General features: G+C 41.8%; 1 protein-coding gene and 1 long non-coding RNA gene across 4 annotated transcripts; one reads left to right on the plus strand and one right to left on the minus strand.

Moving 5' to 3' along the window:
- Positions 1–276: 276 nt before the first annotated feature.
- SMNDC1 (survival motor neuron domain containing 1) lies at positions 277–11873 on the plus strand. Of its 3 annotated transcripts, none has more exons than XM_075757967.1 (6): positions 277–741; positions 1901–2020; positions 5857–5999; positions 7904–8065; positions 9167–9320; positions 10059–11873. In XM_075757967.1, the coding sequence occupies exons 1-6, from the start codon at positions 628–630 to the stop codon at positions 10194–10196; spliced, it is 831 nt and encodes a 276-aa protein (XP_075614082.1). In that variant the 5' UTR covers positions 277–627; the 3' UTR covers positions 10197–11873. The 3 variants fall into 3 exon arrangements, with proteins under 3 accessions (XP_075614082.1, XP_075614084.1, XP_075614083.1); XM_075757969.1 differs by lacking the exon at positions 277–741 and adding an exon at positions 1038–1197; XM_075757968.1 differs by lacking the exon at positions 277–741 and adding an exon at positions 1467–1734.
- Positions 5111–8003, minus strand: LOC142602577 (uncharacterized). The gene is made up of 2 exons (XR_012836320.1): positions 7877–8003; positions 5111–5239 (listed from the first exon to the last, which is right to left on the minus strand). It is a non-coding gene; the product is annotated as an uncharacterized LOC142602577 (long non-coding RNA).
- Positions 11874–14905: the final 3032 nt, after the last annotated feature.

Consider the following 14905-nt stretch of genomic DNA (forward strand, 5'->3'; position numbering starts at 1 on the left):
TTTAATTATCAAAGCACACACCAAGATACAGAAATGTGTTTCATCCTCAGTCAGGATATCCTCTGAGGACATAAACCAAGTGTTGCAGAACATGGCAGATATATTTCCCTCTCAATATGTAAACAAACCCAAAGAGTCCAAGCGACGTCATCTTCCTGTGAAGCCCTGCATGCTGATGACCACGAGGGACAGGATGTTTGCAGGGGACACTGATCCTCCTGGTAGTACTAAGAAACTTTTTGGGCCTCTGCTTAATTTGCCTGGCTCATAGGCTCAAGGCCAAATTAATTACTGGATTTCCACCAGGAAATATGTTTTTCTTCCTGTGACAGGCTTGAAGGGACCACTGAGCTTTTCCTCCCCCCTTTCCTCTCCTGTTGTAGGACCAAATATCAAAGCTTACTCCCTTCCAAACTGGTACTAAGTCTTGCATGGTTCTAACTATCACTTAAGCAGCCAGAAAGTACGGTGTTTGATATTGTCAAGACCAAAGACGTGGGCGAGGACATCCATCAGGTGCGCACAGTCTCAAGTACCCTGCCATCTCCGACACAGGCCGGCGCTGAAATCTGACATCACTCCTCAACGAACAAGCAGCTGTGCCTTGCCCAGAAGAGGAACATTTCGATGCCGTTGGTCGCGTCAGTTGATGTCAATCCCCTCAGGACAGCCGCAGCACAGGACAGTTCCCTCCCCGCCCCGCGGAGCCGCAGCACGGAGGGCCACGGGCGTTTGCCTGAGGTACTACCGACCTCTCCTTACACGGGACTCGCGAGGGGACGAGGGGACCGCCAGGCCCGAGGCCCGGCCGCCCTCCGCTCCCGCTCCCTCGCGCAAGCGCACGCGCGATAGACCGCCTCTTCCCCCCCCCGCCCCCCGAATAACCTCCCGCGCGCCTGCGCACTCCCACCCCGCGCCGCTCTCGTGGCCTCGCGAGGCAGTAAAGGGACCTCCCCCCCCTCACGTGACCTGAAGGCCGCGTGAGGTGGCCGAGGCGCTCAGCCCACCAGCGCTGCGCGCCGGCAGCACGTGACTGGCGGGGCGCTCTCGCGAGCGCCGGCGCGCGTTGGGCCTTTGCCCCGCCCTTCCCCCCGGCTGCGGCGAAGGAGACAGAAGCGGCCGCGGCCCGACGGGACCCCGAGCGGCGCCATCCCGCTCGTCCCCCCGGCCCGGCCCGGGCCCCGCACGCCCGCCGAGGTGAGAACCGGCGGCCGCTCGCCGCCCTCGCGCCTCCCCCTCGGCCGCCCGGCGGTCTCGTCTTTCCCGCTTTGAGGGAGCCTGGGCCTAGGCCTCGGCTTAGGCCTGAGCCTGGGCCTGTCCGCCGGCGCGGGCCCCTCCTCACGGGCCGGGTCCCCTTTCCTCGCCGTTCGGCCGCGCCCCAACTCGCCCGGCTTGGTCCGACGAGGAGCGGGTGGCCCTGGGGCGGGCTCGCCGCCGGCGGCCCAGGTGCCGGGTGGTTGGCTCCCGGGAGCACCCCGGGAGGGGCCGGTTCCCGGCTGCCGCAGAGGATTTCGCTGCTGTAAACACGCACGCTGTTGCCGTGCGGCAGCCAGAAGGGAAAACCTGTAGCGTGCAGTAATTTTCTAAAGATGTGGGTAATTCTGAGGCTGCCTAAAGACCCTGCTGCATACTTGCAGTAAGTTACCTGTTTTCCCTGTGCACGCACACAGGCACGTGTTTAAGCTTTCTTTTTTAGAAATTGCTTGGGAGTAGTTGAACAGTGCAAAAATTAAGGTGAGTGGCTATCTATAGTCAAAGAGCGAGTTTTATTTTTAATATTTAAGTAGTAGCTTTTCGTGTTGTTTATTTATCAGTTTCACTTCACTTGTGCCACAAGGCATGATTGAAAAGCAGCAAGCCTCTTGTTTTGATGGTTTGTGTGTGTGTATGTTTCTTGCAGATGTCGGAAGACCTTGCTAAGCAGTTAGCTAGTTACAAAGCTCAACTTCAGCAAGTTGAGGCTGCCTTATCTGGGAATGCAGAAAATGAAGACTTACTAAAACTGAAGAAAGACTTACAGGTGAGAACTTGAGGGTATGAGTAGCTGAAACTTTAGGGTCTTTAGCGAGTGTTTCATCTTTCCTAAATGTTTGCATTGCAAATAAAAATAGATGCTTGGTGGGTTTATTACTTTTTTATTTGCATAATTTGATGCAACTATGGTACGGTTGTTCTGACAAAAATCAGCGTGTGACCTATTTTAAACCTCTGGTAGATTAGCAAAAAAATGTACTAATTTTTATGGCAAACTCTTCTGCTAAAACGTTTAGCCAGAGTGATGAAAGATATGCCAGTGCTGTCTTTACTGTCTCTTTTTTTTAAAAAACATTTCTCAGAAAGTCATTAGTTTTTGTTCTTTCACTATGCTGAAGCCCGATGTTTGGGCTTAATGTTTTGCCTTTCTGCTTATTTTCAAGTTGTCAAATCATTTGATCCAGAATCTGTTTATTCATTGCATGTATTTGCAATGATAAAAGCTTTAGAGTGTGTTTCAGTATTGCTTGAACATCTAAGGCTTGATTGTATTAAAGTTTTTCTATAAGAAAGGGAGATAGTAGTGTTCTTCATTTGGCACCTGCGGTTTTTTAGACATTTGAGACCATACTGCATTCTGAAGAGCTAAAAACAATTTCTGGTCCTTATGGTGTTGTTTGGTGACAGGAAGACCACCAGCCTAATTTTAATTGATAAGTGGTCTTTTAGATTCTTGTGCGTATAAAGACACATTGGCGTATAAAAAAAACCCCAACCAGCAGTACTGTTAAAATTTGTCATCAGAGTGTAAGATGCTGCTTCATTTCTGTTGTGGATTGCTTTAGATATCAGATCTAAAAATATATCAAACTACCCAGTACGAGGTTCAGTAACCGCTATTCTGTATGGAAGTAACAGCAATAAAAATGATGCTTCAACCAAAGTACGAGTACTGCCTCAAATCGGTGATCTTTAGAATTCCTTTTAAATTACAAAGGCTTTGTGCCCACAAGGCACTTTATAGATCATCTTAATGTCCTTCATTGTACACTGTTAAAAGCATGTGTATATTTTTATATTTTTAAAATGCACAGCAAAACCCATATGGGATGATATTTCCGATACCAGCAGGACCTCGGCTTTGATATGCAGAGATCATTGATCTGAAAGGACAACTTGCAAACTTTTTTATAAAAGCTTTCTGCACAGAATGGGGAAGATCTTTACACTTTCGTCCCCAAAAGGTTTGCTATTTGTATGTTCCACCTTGAAAATGACGTAATGTTTTGCAGACTGAATATATGCCAACCTAACAGTTGTAAAAATGGGTTCGATGCTTCAGTGTCCTAAGTACCTTTTTGTCTGTTTCAAAGAGATTGTCATTACGTAAATTTAAATTTTTTTTTCTATCATAAATAGTGATGCACTAGTGCATTTGATATACTTGGCTTATTCCTGAGTAACAAGATTAAAATAAATATTAGAAGAGTTTTTATAAATATTTAACTTTTCACTTTTTGTTTTACTGAAGCACTTCTAGGAGAGTGTCCGTGCACCCAAGGACCAAACTTACCTTTTGTATCAAGTAGAATTGATGGCAGCTCTCATCTCCTGTAACTGGAGATGATATCTATGGGTGTTGTGTTCTGGAGTGTAGAGCTCTGGCATTGTAAAGACCAGTTGGTCAGGAAAAGTCTTGGCAAACTCTTAACTAGTATTCTCTGTGGGTCACACCTTCACATCACGGGGACGTGGCAGCAAGCCATATTGTTCAACCCATTTGGCTGTACTGAGCTGCTGTGGTAGTCTAACTTGTGCCTAGAAATTTTCTTTGAATGAGCTATTCCATTAAAGGCTTTAGAACTATCTCATGGGTTGCAGTAAAATTAATGTTTCTCTCTTGTGTGCTTAGCACTATGACATGTGCATATCAGATGAAGATTTTTACCAAAAGTTTGCTATTTACAGCCTGGTGTGTAAGTGACTTTGTCAAATTCAAAGAATCCTTAGTAGACTTGTCTGAAACTATCCACACTTAAGTTCTACAATAAGCCATCTAAGAACATGGCAAGAATAAGTCAACGGTTTCATATTACTGGTAGTCTACATAGCTGAAACACTTTTAGGTAGCTTGTGCCTGATGTATTGTATGTAACCTGCTGAGATAAAATACCCATTTGAAACTGTGATGCCTCTTAGATTTGCAGAAAACAGTTGTGTATGTGTTGAGGAATAGTTTGGGATTTTGCACCTGCGAGGGAAAATTAGGCTAATGCTGCATGTTCTGTGGAGCACTCTCAAATTAGGTAACTTGATAATCAAAATCTGTTCTGGTTCAGCTGTAGTATTATGGAAAATGGAGACTGAAGTAGGAGAAGTAATTGCAAGCATGTTTCTGTGCTTACAGTTGCTACTGATTGTGCTTGCGGTTGCACTTAGTACCTAGCTAAAATGAAGAGCAGAACTTGTTAGGAAGGTGTTGGAAGTCTAGACGTTAACAGCTGCAACAGAAACAAACTGTTAGGCCATTTGTGCCAGTTGTATAGTTTATCAGGTAAAAATGCATGCGAGTTTATATTGTACTAACTTCTTATTTGGGAACTGCTTATGATCCTTTAGGTTCTTGAGGAATAGCTTTTTTACCGATTTTTCCTGAGCTAATCTTTATACGCCCATAGCCGAACCAGGATGTGACATCACGAGGAGAGTTCAGGCTCCACTGAGCCTCACTTCAATGTTGTTTATCTGTAACCCTCCCCTAATTTAAATATTTACTCTTAGTTAGGAGAGTGACAATGGTTCATGCTGAGATACTCAAAAAAACTAAAGAATTTTTCTTCCTTAAGGACTGCAGAGTTGCTTTGCTTTATACAGAAGGTGTAAATGGCCTTTTAAGTGCTGACTCCTTTGACTTTTAACACTAGTGAAAACCAGTGCTCTTGATTGTATGGAGTAAGAATATAACATTGACAGGAAGTTGGGGAGGGGCTTTTGCATGCTCCTGTCTGAATAATACTTAAAGGAGCTGGAAAAATTTGTTATTTTGTTGTTTGCCTTGTTGGATTAGCAAGGGAGGGCCTGACCTGAAATCTTAAGGTCACAGAATTTAGAGGAAAAACAAACACATCAAAGTGACTTAAGGAGATTAATTTCTTTATTATGCACCTGAGTGCTTTCTATAAACGAGACTGGCAGTCTTGGAAGGTACTCTTCCACCCTGGCTCTGGGTGCTTCAGTTCAGCCAATCCACATATTTTTGAGTAAACTGAAAAAATGGTTCATCACGTAGAAATGCTGCAGTTACAGTTGTTGTGCATTTTAGACATTACTATATGTAATATAGCCTGCCAGTCCCAAATGGGAAGGGATGGAAGAAACTGCCATCTAGAGAGAGAATAGAAGCATTATGTCCTTTCGTGTTTTGTCTTCAGAGCGCTGTCCTGCTGAATACTTGCTCTGCCACATGTTGTGCGATTTTTTTCGTCAATAACCAACATCCCATGCAGCCATGTGTACGTGGGATGTGTACACTTGATTTTTTTTTAATTCAGATTGTCTAGCTGTGTCTTTGTGCCTATAGATAAACAATGCATCTAGAAAGAAATGCTATAAAAATAATAGGCTACTTTTTGAAATTGAGGAGGGCACGGACAACTTTACTGCAGTACAGGGAGGACCACACATCTTTTGTGTCTATGTTGGCAATGAGTGAGTTTGGTTAAATGATTTAAAAAAAAAAAAACCCTAAACTTAGTCCGCTTTACATTAGCTATGAATTTAATACAGTAACTTCAGAAAACCAAACCAGCAAGCTTGGGGTAAAAATATGCATTGTAACTGAGTTTGAAAAATTATTCTTTGTGTGTTTTTTGTCTTTTATAGGAAGTCATAGAATTAACCAAAGATCTCCTTTCAACACAACCTTCTGAAACTCTTGCAAGTTCTGACAGTTCTGCTTCTGCCCTACCCAGTCACTCCTGGAAGGTTGGGGATAGGTGTATGGCGATATGGAGTGAGGATGGACAGTAAGTGTAGAAAACTTCTCTAACAGTTACATGAAATAGTTCAATGGTAAGAGACTTTCATTCAGTTTGAACTGCCCCTAGGGTGACTAAAAGCAAAAAGAAATATGATACTAGGTATTCTTGTATTGTCTTTATTAAAGGTCAGTATTTTAGATAAAAAGCAAAGAGAGGTGGGGTCATTTTCTAGAAAAGCCTTGTTTTTCACTAACCTTATAAAAGTAGGGTAGCTTTGGTAAATTACCATTTGCTAATGTAATAAATGGCAGACTTTCATGAATTGATCTGTCAGAGCAGTCTTTCATAAAGGTTTCAGGATATATAATTCATAATTTGTCATTGCGGTCATATATATATGTAATTGCTATCAAGAAAAATCCTTGCTGTATGTATTAGAGTTTGTGCCTCTAATTGGAAATTAATTTTTAATTGGAAATGCTGGGTTTTGGCTATCAAGTAACTAGCTGTGTAATGTAACTGTAGAATTAATCAACCTTTTGGATTTAGTCTCCATTACATTAGCCAGTGAAGTTCTGGGAACCCAAGCAGTTCACTCTGACATCATAATCTTTGAAATAAACATTCTAAAATTACTTTTCATGCTGCAAAAATGTATAACTGTTGCAGCTCTTTAAAAATAACAATTTTTTCAGGATTAATATCCCAGTCATTACCACTTAGAGAGAAGCTCTATTGTTAACAAATGTGGCTCTATTAACAATGTAGTAACCACGTAGAGATTTTGGTATAGCTATTGATGTCTTAAGTAGAAAACAAACCTAAAAGTGAACAGTTTTTCTGGCATGGATTATTGAGTAAAATGCTTTTGTGTAAGAACTTAAAAATTGAATCTTGTCTTAGATCACCATTGGTCATTCTTCTTGCTCTGATCTCTGGGTTGGAGGATCAGAGCTTGGGGAAGAATGTGCCAGAGTGTCCACTGAAGTGTCCACTGATCTTATTGGACTTAATTGGATTGCTTTTTTTAACCCCTTGCTTCTGTTGTAACATTCCTTAAATGACCAGTTTCATGTAGAGCTAGCTAGAGACTAATACTTTTTACCTCATGCAGTTTAGGTTTCTATGTATTTTCAGTTAGCTCAACTCAAGATGTTGTTGGCCCACTAAAATTGCCCAAGAAATTAATTAAGTAAATGTTAACTGGAATGTTGTTTATGAAGCATCTGATTTTTTTCCTCTATTTGCTTGAGATGTATCCTTTTGCTCTGAATTTAGACTCAATTACTTTAAATATTTTTGGAAATGTCACGGCTGTTTTTCCTCTTTCCCATTATGAGGTCACTTTGACCAAAATGTTTCATACGCATAAATGTGAAATGGACTGATTACTGCTAAAACTTCAAAATTGCTATTTTAAATCAATAAGAAAACTTTTAATTTTGTTGCTGTTGAAGAGGGACTATTCTGAAAGCTTCAGTTTTTCTTAACTCTCTTCCATATGGAGAAAAATGTAACCAAAGCTTTGGTCTTGGGAGCTGACATTTTCTGCAACTCCTCAGTGAATTCCCCAAGAGCTCTGTTCTCTGAATGCAGTATTTTGTTGAGTCTTTTTTTTTTTTTCTTCCAATCCCATGACCTGCCAGAACTAGAACCAAATCAGGATATCTGATTAGATTGGCCTCAGCATTAATCATTAGTCTTGATAACTGTGAGGCCATTGCTTCTTGATGCTAAAGGGCAAGTACAGCAGATTCCAGTCTTTGTATTTGTGTCCCTTTGACCTTAAGAAAATAATCTCTTGGTTTGATTTGTGTATTGTCCCTGAAAATGAAGGCTGATATTTGCAGATTTTTTACTTAATGCCATTATTTGGCTGACAGTGTAGGTGTTGAAGGGCTGAGTATTAAAGCTTTACTCACATGCTTACAGCCATGATATCTTTACAGGTGTTATGAAGCTGAGATTGAAGAAATAGATGAGGAGAATGGAACAGCTGCAGTCACATTTGCTGGATATGGCAATGCTGAAGTTACACCTCTGTTCAACCTCAAGCCTGTGGAAGAGGGAAGAAAAGCAAAAGAGGACAGTGGCAACAAACCCATGTCCAAGTAAGTAATACACACACAGGCATTAAGTCTGAAAGCTGCTTTTTTTCTTCCCTCCCCCCTGCTATAAAAACTGGTTAATGAAATAGAATTTTTTTAAAATTTTACATGTCTTTAATATCTTCATACGTTTGCTTGAAGAAGGATCTTAATCTAGCTTATGGTGTTTGTTAGATTATTGTGGCTGGTATCACGTGTGTTATGTATGCTGGCAAGATAAGATGATAGACTTTGTTTTAACTCAGATTATGCTATCTCAAGATACCAATTACGAAAGCAGTAGGTTAAGATAAGTTAGTACTTTTTCATTGACAGCAGAGAGCCTACAAGTTTCAGCCCAGATCTAGTGCAGGCTGTTCGCAGACCTGTGATTTGGCAAACAAAGTATACTCACCAGTACGAAAGATGTCTGCTTCTGCCCCATCCCTGCATTAGGATAGATGTGTTGACCCCATCGCTGGGGAAATGTGCTTTGCTCAGTATCCCGCTGTGTCTAACATAGAAAGGTATTTTTAAGGGCTGAAAACATTTTGGGTTTTTTTGAGGGGGGAAAAAAAAAAGGCAGTACAATTTCAGAGTTTGTTACAGGCAATGATCTGTTCCCTAAGGGATCATTCTGAGGGACACTACATTGTGTCTTAGATTGACTCCTTGAATTTCTATATCTTTACTGAAGTGACTTATCTTTGTTCTTTTCCTTCCATCCCTGTCCAACACTGGGTAGCATGAGAGTCCTGCAGAACAGTTTGGGCTTTTCACTTGAATGGGCTATTTAAATTTTCCAAACCCTACATGTTTCTGAAAGGTAGAAGTGCTGATAGGTACACTTTCAGTAATGAATTGCATGCAGCCCCGTGGTTTGCTGTGTTTGGCATGGTCTTAATCAGGTGGTAGTGGTTGTTCTTATGCCCAGATATCTAAAGTGATGTAATGCTTATGCATGGAAAGAGTTGGTTTTGTCTCTTACAAGTGGAGAATATTTACAAGCTTTGTTTTCTGTCATTTACTTATGGAAAACTATTGTGTGTGTCCATCTTACAGGGGTTTTAGTTTCTTACAGGAAATGGCACAAAACATTAAATGTCTTTTTTTCCTTCTCTCCAGAAAAGAGATGATAGCCCAGCAACGAGAGTATAAAAAGAAGAAAGCTTTGAAAAAAGCTCAGCGAATTAAAGAACTTGAGCAGGAACGAGAGGACCAGAAAGTCAAGTGGCAACAGTTCAACAACAGAGCCTATTCTAAAAACAAAAAAGGCCAGGTTTGTTTGGTTTTGTCGTTACATGAGTAACAACAGGGCGTAGATCACTGTGCAGTACTCTGGGAGAGAGGAGGAAGTGGTTTTCGAAGGGGGTTCATCTCTAGGGTTCTGAAGTGTGCAGTTTGGTATGGGGTACATGTTAAAGGCCTGGTTTTGTGCTGGATGATTTTTGGAGGAGCGCTCTTCTGAAGAGGCTGAGCTTGCACCTAGCTTGGAGAGCTGGGCTCACTGTCATTGCCAGGTAGTGTTTCTTGAGCTTAGAACCTGAGGGTCTGTCTAACCCTCCAAGCCTGACTTCGTCCTGTGTTTATGACCTGGCAGACACAGCACTAAGTAATTGCCCTGGAATAGCAAGCAGAGTGCAAAAAAAGGTAGCAAGGATGCTTTAAAGCCTTACTTCAGTTTTTATCGTGGCTTGACCAAGAGCTGCCAGACACAGTGGTAAAACTTCTCTCTTCCTTATAAACAATTATTAGAGATTGTCTTATAAGGAAGGTGAATTTTACTCAGTGTTGGCCTAAACAGAGGTCCTGAGTACCATGACCACATCCAGTACTTGGGTGCCAGGTGGTTCCCAGCTCTGTCTCACTTGCAGATGAGTTAGCCTTTAGAAAGTGTGCCTGCCTGTAGAGTTAAGAAGTTGAGGAACACTTCAAAGAGCAATGTTTACTTGTTTTGTTTTTTAATAAGAACAAGTTAGTAATTATTCAGAAACGTTTTTTTCTGTTTCATTTCCAGGTAAAGAGGAGTATTTTTGCTTCCCCTGAGAGCGTAACTGGCAAGGTTGGAGTTGGAACATGCGGAATTGCAGACAAACCTATGACACAGTATCAAGATACCTCTAAATACAACGTCAGGCATTTGATGCCTCAGTAATGGGGGAAAAAGGTGGAACTTCATCTCTGCAGGGCTTTACACTTATCTTTTTATCATTATATTTTTCTAAAAGTAAATTATTTGTTGGCACATAGTGAGTAGTCCATTTTGTCACCATCACATTGGCTTCAGCTGATACGAGCCTTAAATCTCTAGCTATTGATTTGACTCCCCTAATCATTAAACTTTTTGTAGTTGCATTAAAGTACATTCTGCAGGTAAATGCTTTCACAAACTGCTGTTACCTGTTACTCTGAAAGCAACAGTTATCTGCAGCTTTGATCTCTGGAATCTTCCATTCATATGAGTAGTAAAGTTGGGTTTTTTTTTTTTTGTTTTTGTTTTTTTTTTTTGTTTTTTTTTTTTTTAAGAAAAGTGGTGGTATAAAACTGGCACCTTAACAGCCTCCCTCATTTGGGTGGTCAACAGTGCTGCCTGCTGTCTCGGTGATGAGCTCAGCATTACAGAGCTGCTGCAGCTCTGGGAGAGCCAGACTCCATCATAGCTTATATGTTATATGGAATTGCTGAGGAAGTTCTGAATTACTCCCTTGCAAAGCCACTGAAGATCGATTTGTACAGCTGTAAATGAGGGCAGAACAGGGCCAATAGGGTCTTTAGTACTAATGGTGATTCATGTGCTAGAAACTATAAATCTGAGTTTAATTCCAGTCTGAATTTCCTGTGCTAGAAGTTTAGCAGAGGAAACAGTTTATTGTTTGTTGGTTTTTTTTTAATACTCATCAAATTTTAATAGGAGGTTATTGAAATGTAACCAGAAAACCATAGGACAAGGTATTTAGATGCCAATTTCAAAGTAGAGAACTGTACTTCAAAATACCCAACCCCTCCTTCCCGAAGGATCAGAGTTGAAGAGAAATGGCTGTGCTCTGGAAAGGAGCCATCATCTCCTCTCTTGTAGATCTCACAGGATTGATGGTTCAGTCACAGACCTGGAATTCAGTTACAGCTCCTGTCTGGGCCTCCCCCAGCCTGCCAGGTAGAACTGCAGCACAGCAGATCCCACTTACTTAGTTGTGAGTGAGTAAAGGTTAGTCTGGAGTTTCTGTCCTGAAATAACTGACTGGCCCTAGCGTTCATTGTAACTTCAGCTCTATTACAGTGCTGCTGAGCCCCTTCAATTTTATTCAGGAAACCATGTGTAAAAGCTCTTGCTTTCTTGTATTTTATGTGATTTGCTTTCCTCTGTTACTTGTCTCTCACTTACGGTAGTGGTGCCATCTCTGAACCCGTAATGTGTTTAAAGAAGTTAATGGCTAGCCCTGTATACAATGTAGATATTATTTTTGTAAAATCTAGGGCTGAGTTAATGGACAAGAGTATATCAGCTATTTCTCCATTAAATAAGTAAAGGGTATGCCTTGTCCATTAACCCTGACCATTATTTCCCTGTATATTATGTTAATGTAGCTCATTTTGTAATTTGTTACCTAGATCAGGTCACGTCAGCAATTGTTGATGCACTGATTGGTGGAATGTTCCATCAGTTACCTGAGTCACAACTCAAGCTAAACTCTACAACTGGTAGTTTAGAATCCATACATAGAAAAAGGTTCTCCCTATAATGGGAGAAGGTGATTTTTATGAATACAAAGTGTGTTAATTTCAGTTTTGTATGTTTAACTTTTATTAAATAAAGTGTTTAAAATCTGCTGGATATATTTGACAAAGTGAAAGTAAATGGGGGGGCGATAAGTGATCAGGAAGGCAGTAAGTAGACAATGTCATACACAAATGTGAATCAGAAGTACCTCACACTCACTGCAAGATGAGGTAGGTGTTCCCCAATTCCTCATCTTTGCTTTCTTTTGCATAGCAAAGTGCTTAAGGGTGAAATACTCTGCACTGCTCTTCAGAAAAGGAGTTTGTACTACAGCCTGCACCTGACAGACATGTCTCAGCAGTGACATCAACTAGGTAACAGTCCTGTGACACTGACAGCTGACTGTTGAGGAAGGTCACCTGTTGTCTTTCACAGCTGGTTGTAACTGTCAGCCTTTCACTATCCAAAAGGAGCAGAACAGTTGGGAAAGAGCAGAAACACACTAAACTAGGCCGAATGGAGTTTTCATGCAGCTGTGTGAGCCTTTCCTCAACTCCACCTGATCAAACTGTAAAGGCTTTGGAGAAAGACTTAAACCATACCTGACATATTGTGGTTTGCTCAGCTTTTGATGTAATAAATATAACACATGGTCTATCACAGGCTCTTTAGTCACTTGTCCTGAAGAGAACTGAGTACTTGAGGAGTGCAAGACCCTCCCTTACAGTAATGGACAGTCCAGCCCAAGTTAAAACTAGGTGGTCTCACTGGCTACTGCCTTTCTGCTAAGCCTTTCAAAAAAAAAAAAAAAAGGTAATTTAGCAAAACCAGTACAGAGTCTTTGTGGAGGAAAAGCACCACTTCCTTTGAGTAACTTATTTAGTAGTCACCTCTCAGGCTCTTGGCTGCCTGATAAACATAGCTGCAATGTTGCTGGTGGGCATTGTGAAGAAATGCTGCTGAAAGCCACTGTTGGTATGCTTTTCCCCTAAGTGCCTTACCTGGAATAGTTAGTGATGCCACTGTGGTTGGGGTGGTCTGTTCCCCGGAAGAGAGAACACTTTGAAGATAACTTTAAACAAAAAAAAAAACCTGCCAAAACTGCCATTCCTTGTGACGCTTTATTTTTTTGCTGCTGTTTCCTCATCTGTAGGCTGGGCCCAGTTCACAGAGCCCAGCTTTGGATTACTGCCTTAGTACCGTGTCTTGAGGAATTCACATCGGAAAAATAAAGCATAAGCAATGCTGGTAATTGCCAAAAGAAACAAAAAAGTCACTTATTTTACAAACATGAAAGTAAGTGACCTGAAGTGTGCAGCAGAAAGTGTTTTTTAAATTGAGTTCCCAGTTTTTATTAGCTGGTTTAAACACTAAGAAGCCTGGTTCAGAACTGATGCCCTGCAGTGACTTCTCAGCCTCTCAGGAAGCAGAGGAAGTACCTACCTCAGTGCCAGCAAATCCTACCATAAAGCAGACAGTACTCAGCAATAGTGAAATAAGGTGGAAAAGGTAGTTAAGTGCAAAAGTAAAGTAAAAAGTGCAAAACCACTAAGTGAGATACGTTAGGAAAAGACACTTCTCAGAGAACACAGATTTGTTCCTTTTGGATAAGGATACTGTGCAAGACGAGCAGCATGGGATGCATGTTTCCTCTTAAAAGTAAGTTACTGCAGGAAATGGTTTATGTAGTACAGCTTCAGTCTTGTACAAATTGTAGTCTCCTGGGGAAATTAAACCAGCACAAATCGGACTCTCAGATCCCGGACTGCTCCAGCCACCAAAGGTATTTTCATAACTTACTTAAGAGTAGCAAATTTAAATTTTCATGGTCATGGCAATCCATTTCCCTTTGCTTTCCCTGACGCCTGAGTGAGAGTGTTGTTCTGCTTATTTCCGTAGTTGCTTGGTCTGAGAGGTTTCCAAGTACAAAAAGGGAAGTTAACTTAGAAGATTGCAACTCAACGCTGGAGGTGTTTAGAAGGCCAAACTGATAGCAAACTGCTGTACTTCCCACCACTGTTCCTCCTGAATCAGCACCGTGGCAGCACTGCATGACACCACTCCCGCAGCTCTTCCAACAGTTACGCTAACCCTGGGATTATGGCAAACGTTCTTGGGCCAGTCCCAAGAGAAGGAGCCCTGCCTTGCAGCTGGTGGTGGTCTTCGCATTGCAGGTTGTCCAGTCTTTATCTGAGCCCCAAAACCCCTCACTTTTAGATTGCAAAATAAGGAGGGACATTTGCATCAGGACTGTGGTAAACGTCCATGCCACATACCCAAGCTAGTGACCTGTTAACATAGGACCTGATTCAGCAATTTCACCAACACATCAAAGCTCTGGTCTCGGGCTGAAGGCTCTGCTACACAACGGCACTCACGTGATTTCCTCATGTCAAGCAAGTACCTCCCGACGCTGAACTCCCTTGCACGGAGTCCTTGGGCTGTACGGAAGTGCAACGCTTTCCCACACTGGATGCTGATGAAAATGTCTTGCTCTCACCTAGACCGAGAGGTGACACTTCCCAAAGAGACGTTCTCTGTGAGAAATACAAGTGATGCTAAGTTTCAAACCTTACATTTTTAGCAGAGCTGCTGAACAGATATTCCCTAGGTAACGAGTACTATTTTGTACAGTTGTTCACCACCCCAGGAAAGGAAAGAGCTTTTGTGTTTTTCCATCAAGCCTCTCAGCAGGAGATCCAAACCAATGAATTGTTTTGAGACAAGTATTTTTGAAAAGGGGTTAAATGGAAAGAATTTTCTACCCTTAGCTAAACTGAGCACTAGCTAGAGTGCTGATAGCCTAAGTCAAGCTATAAACAAGGTCTGTGTACGTTCTGACTGGCAACCTCAAAGTTAAAAACCACCAAAAAATGCTTTAAATTCCTTGATGGTTTATCCTGCTTTGCTGCAATGTCCCTCAAGATCAAAATTAATCCTTGCTGAAACACTAATAACCTCGATGAGACCTTACGGAAGGGGTGAAGAACAGATAGACACTAAATCTGTCTTCTCTCAAACCACCCCTGTAACGATCACCTCGCGGAGGAGGCACGCTAGAGCTATGGCTTGTTGGAAGGCAACACAAAATGCCAGCGTCCTCCAGCCTCACACACGCTACAGTGTGACAAAACGTCCCAGAGGAC

The sequence above is a fragment of the Balearica regulorum genome, chromosome 7, assembly GCF_011004875.1.
Source record: "Balearica regulorum gibbericeps isolate bBalReg1 chromosome 7, bBalReg1.pri, whole genome shotgun sequence".
Lineage (NCBI taxonomy): Eukaryota > Metazoa > Chordata > Aves > Gruiformes > Gruidae > Balearica > Balearica regulorum.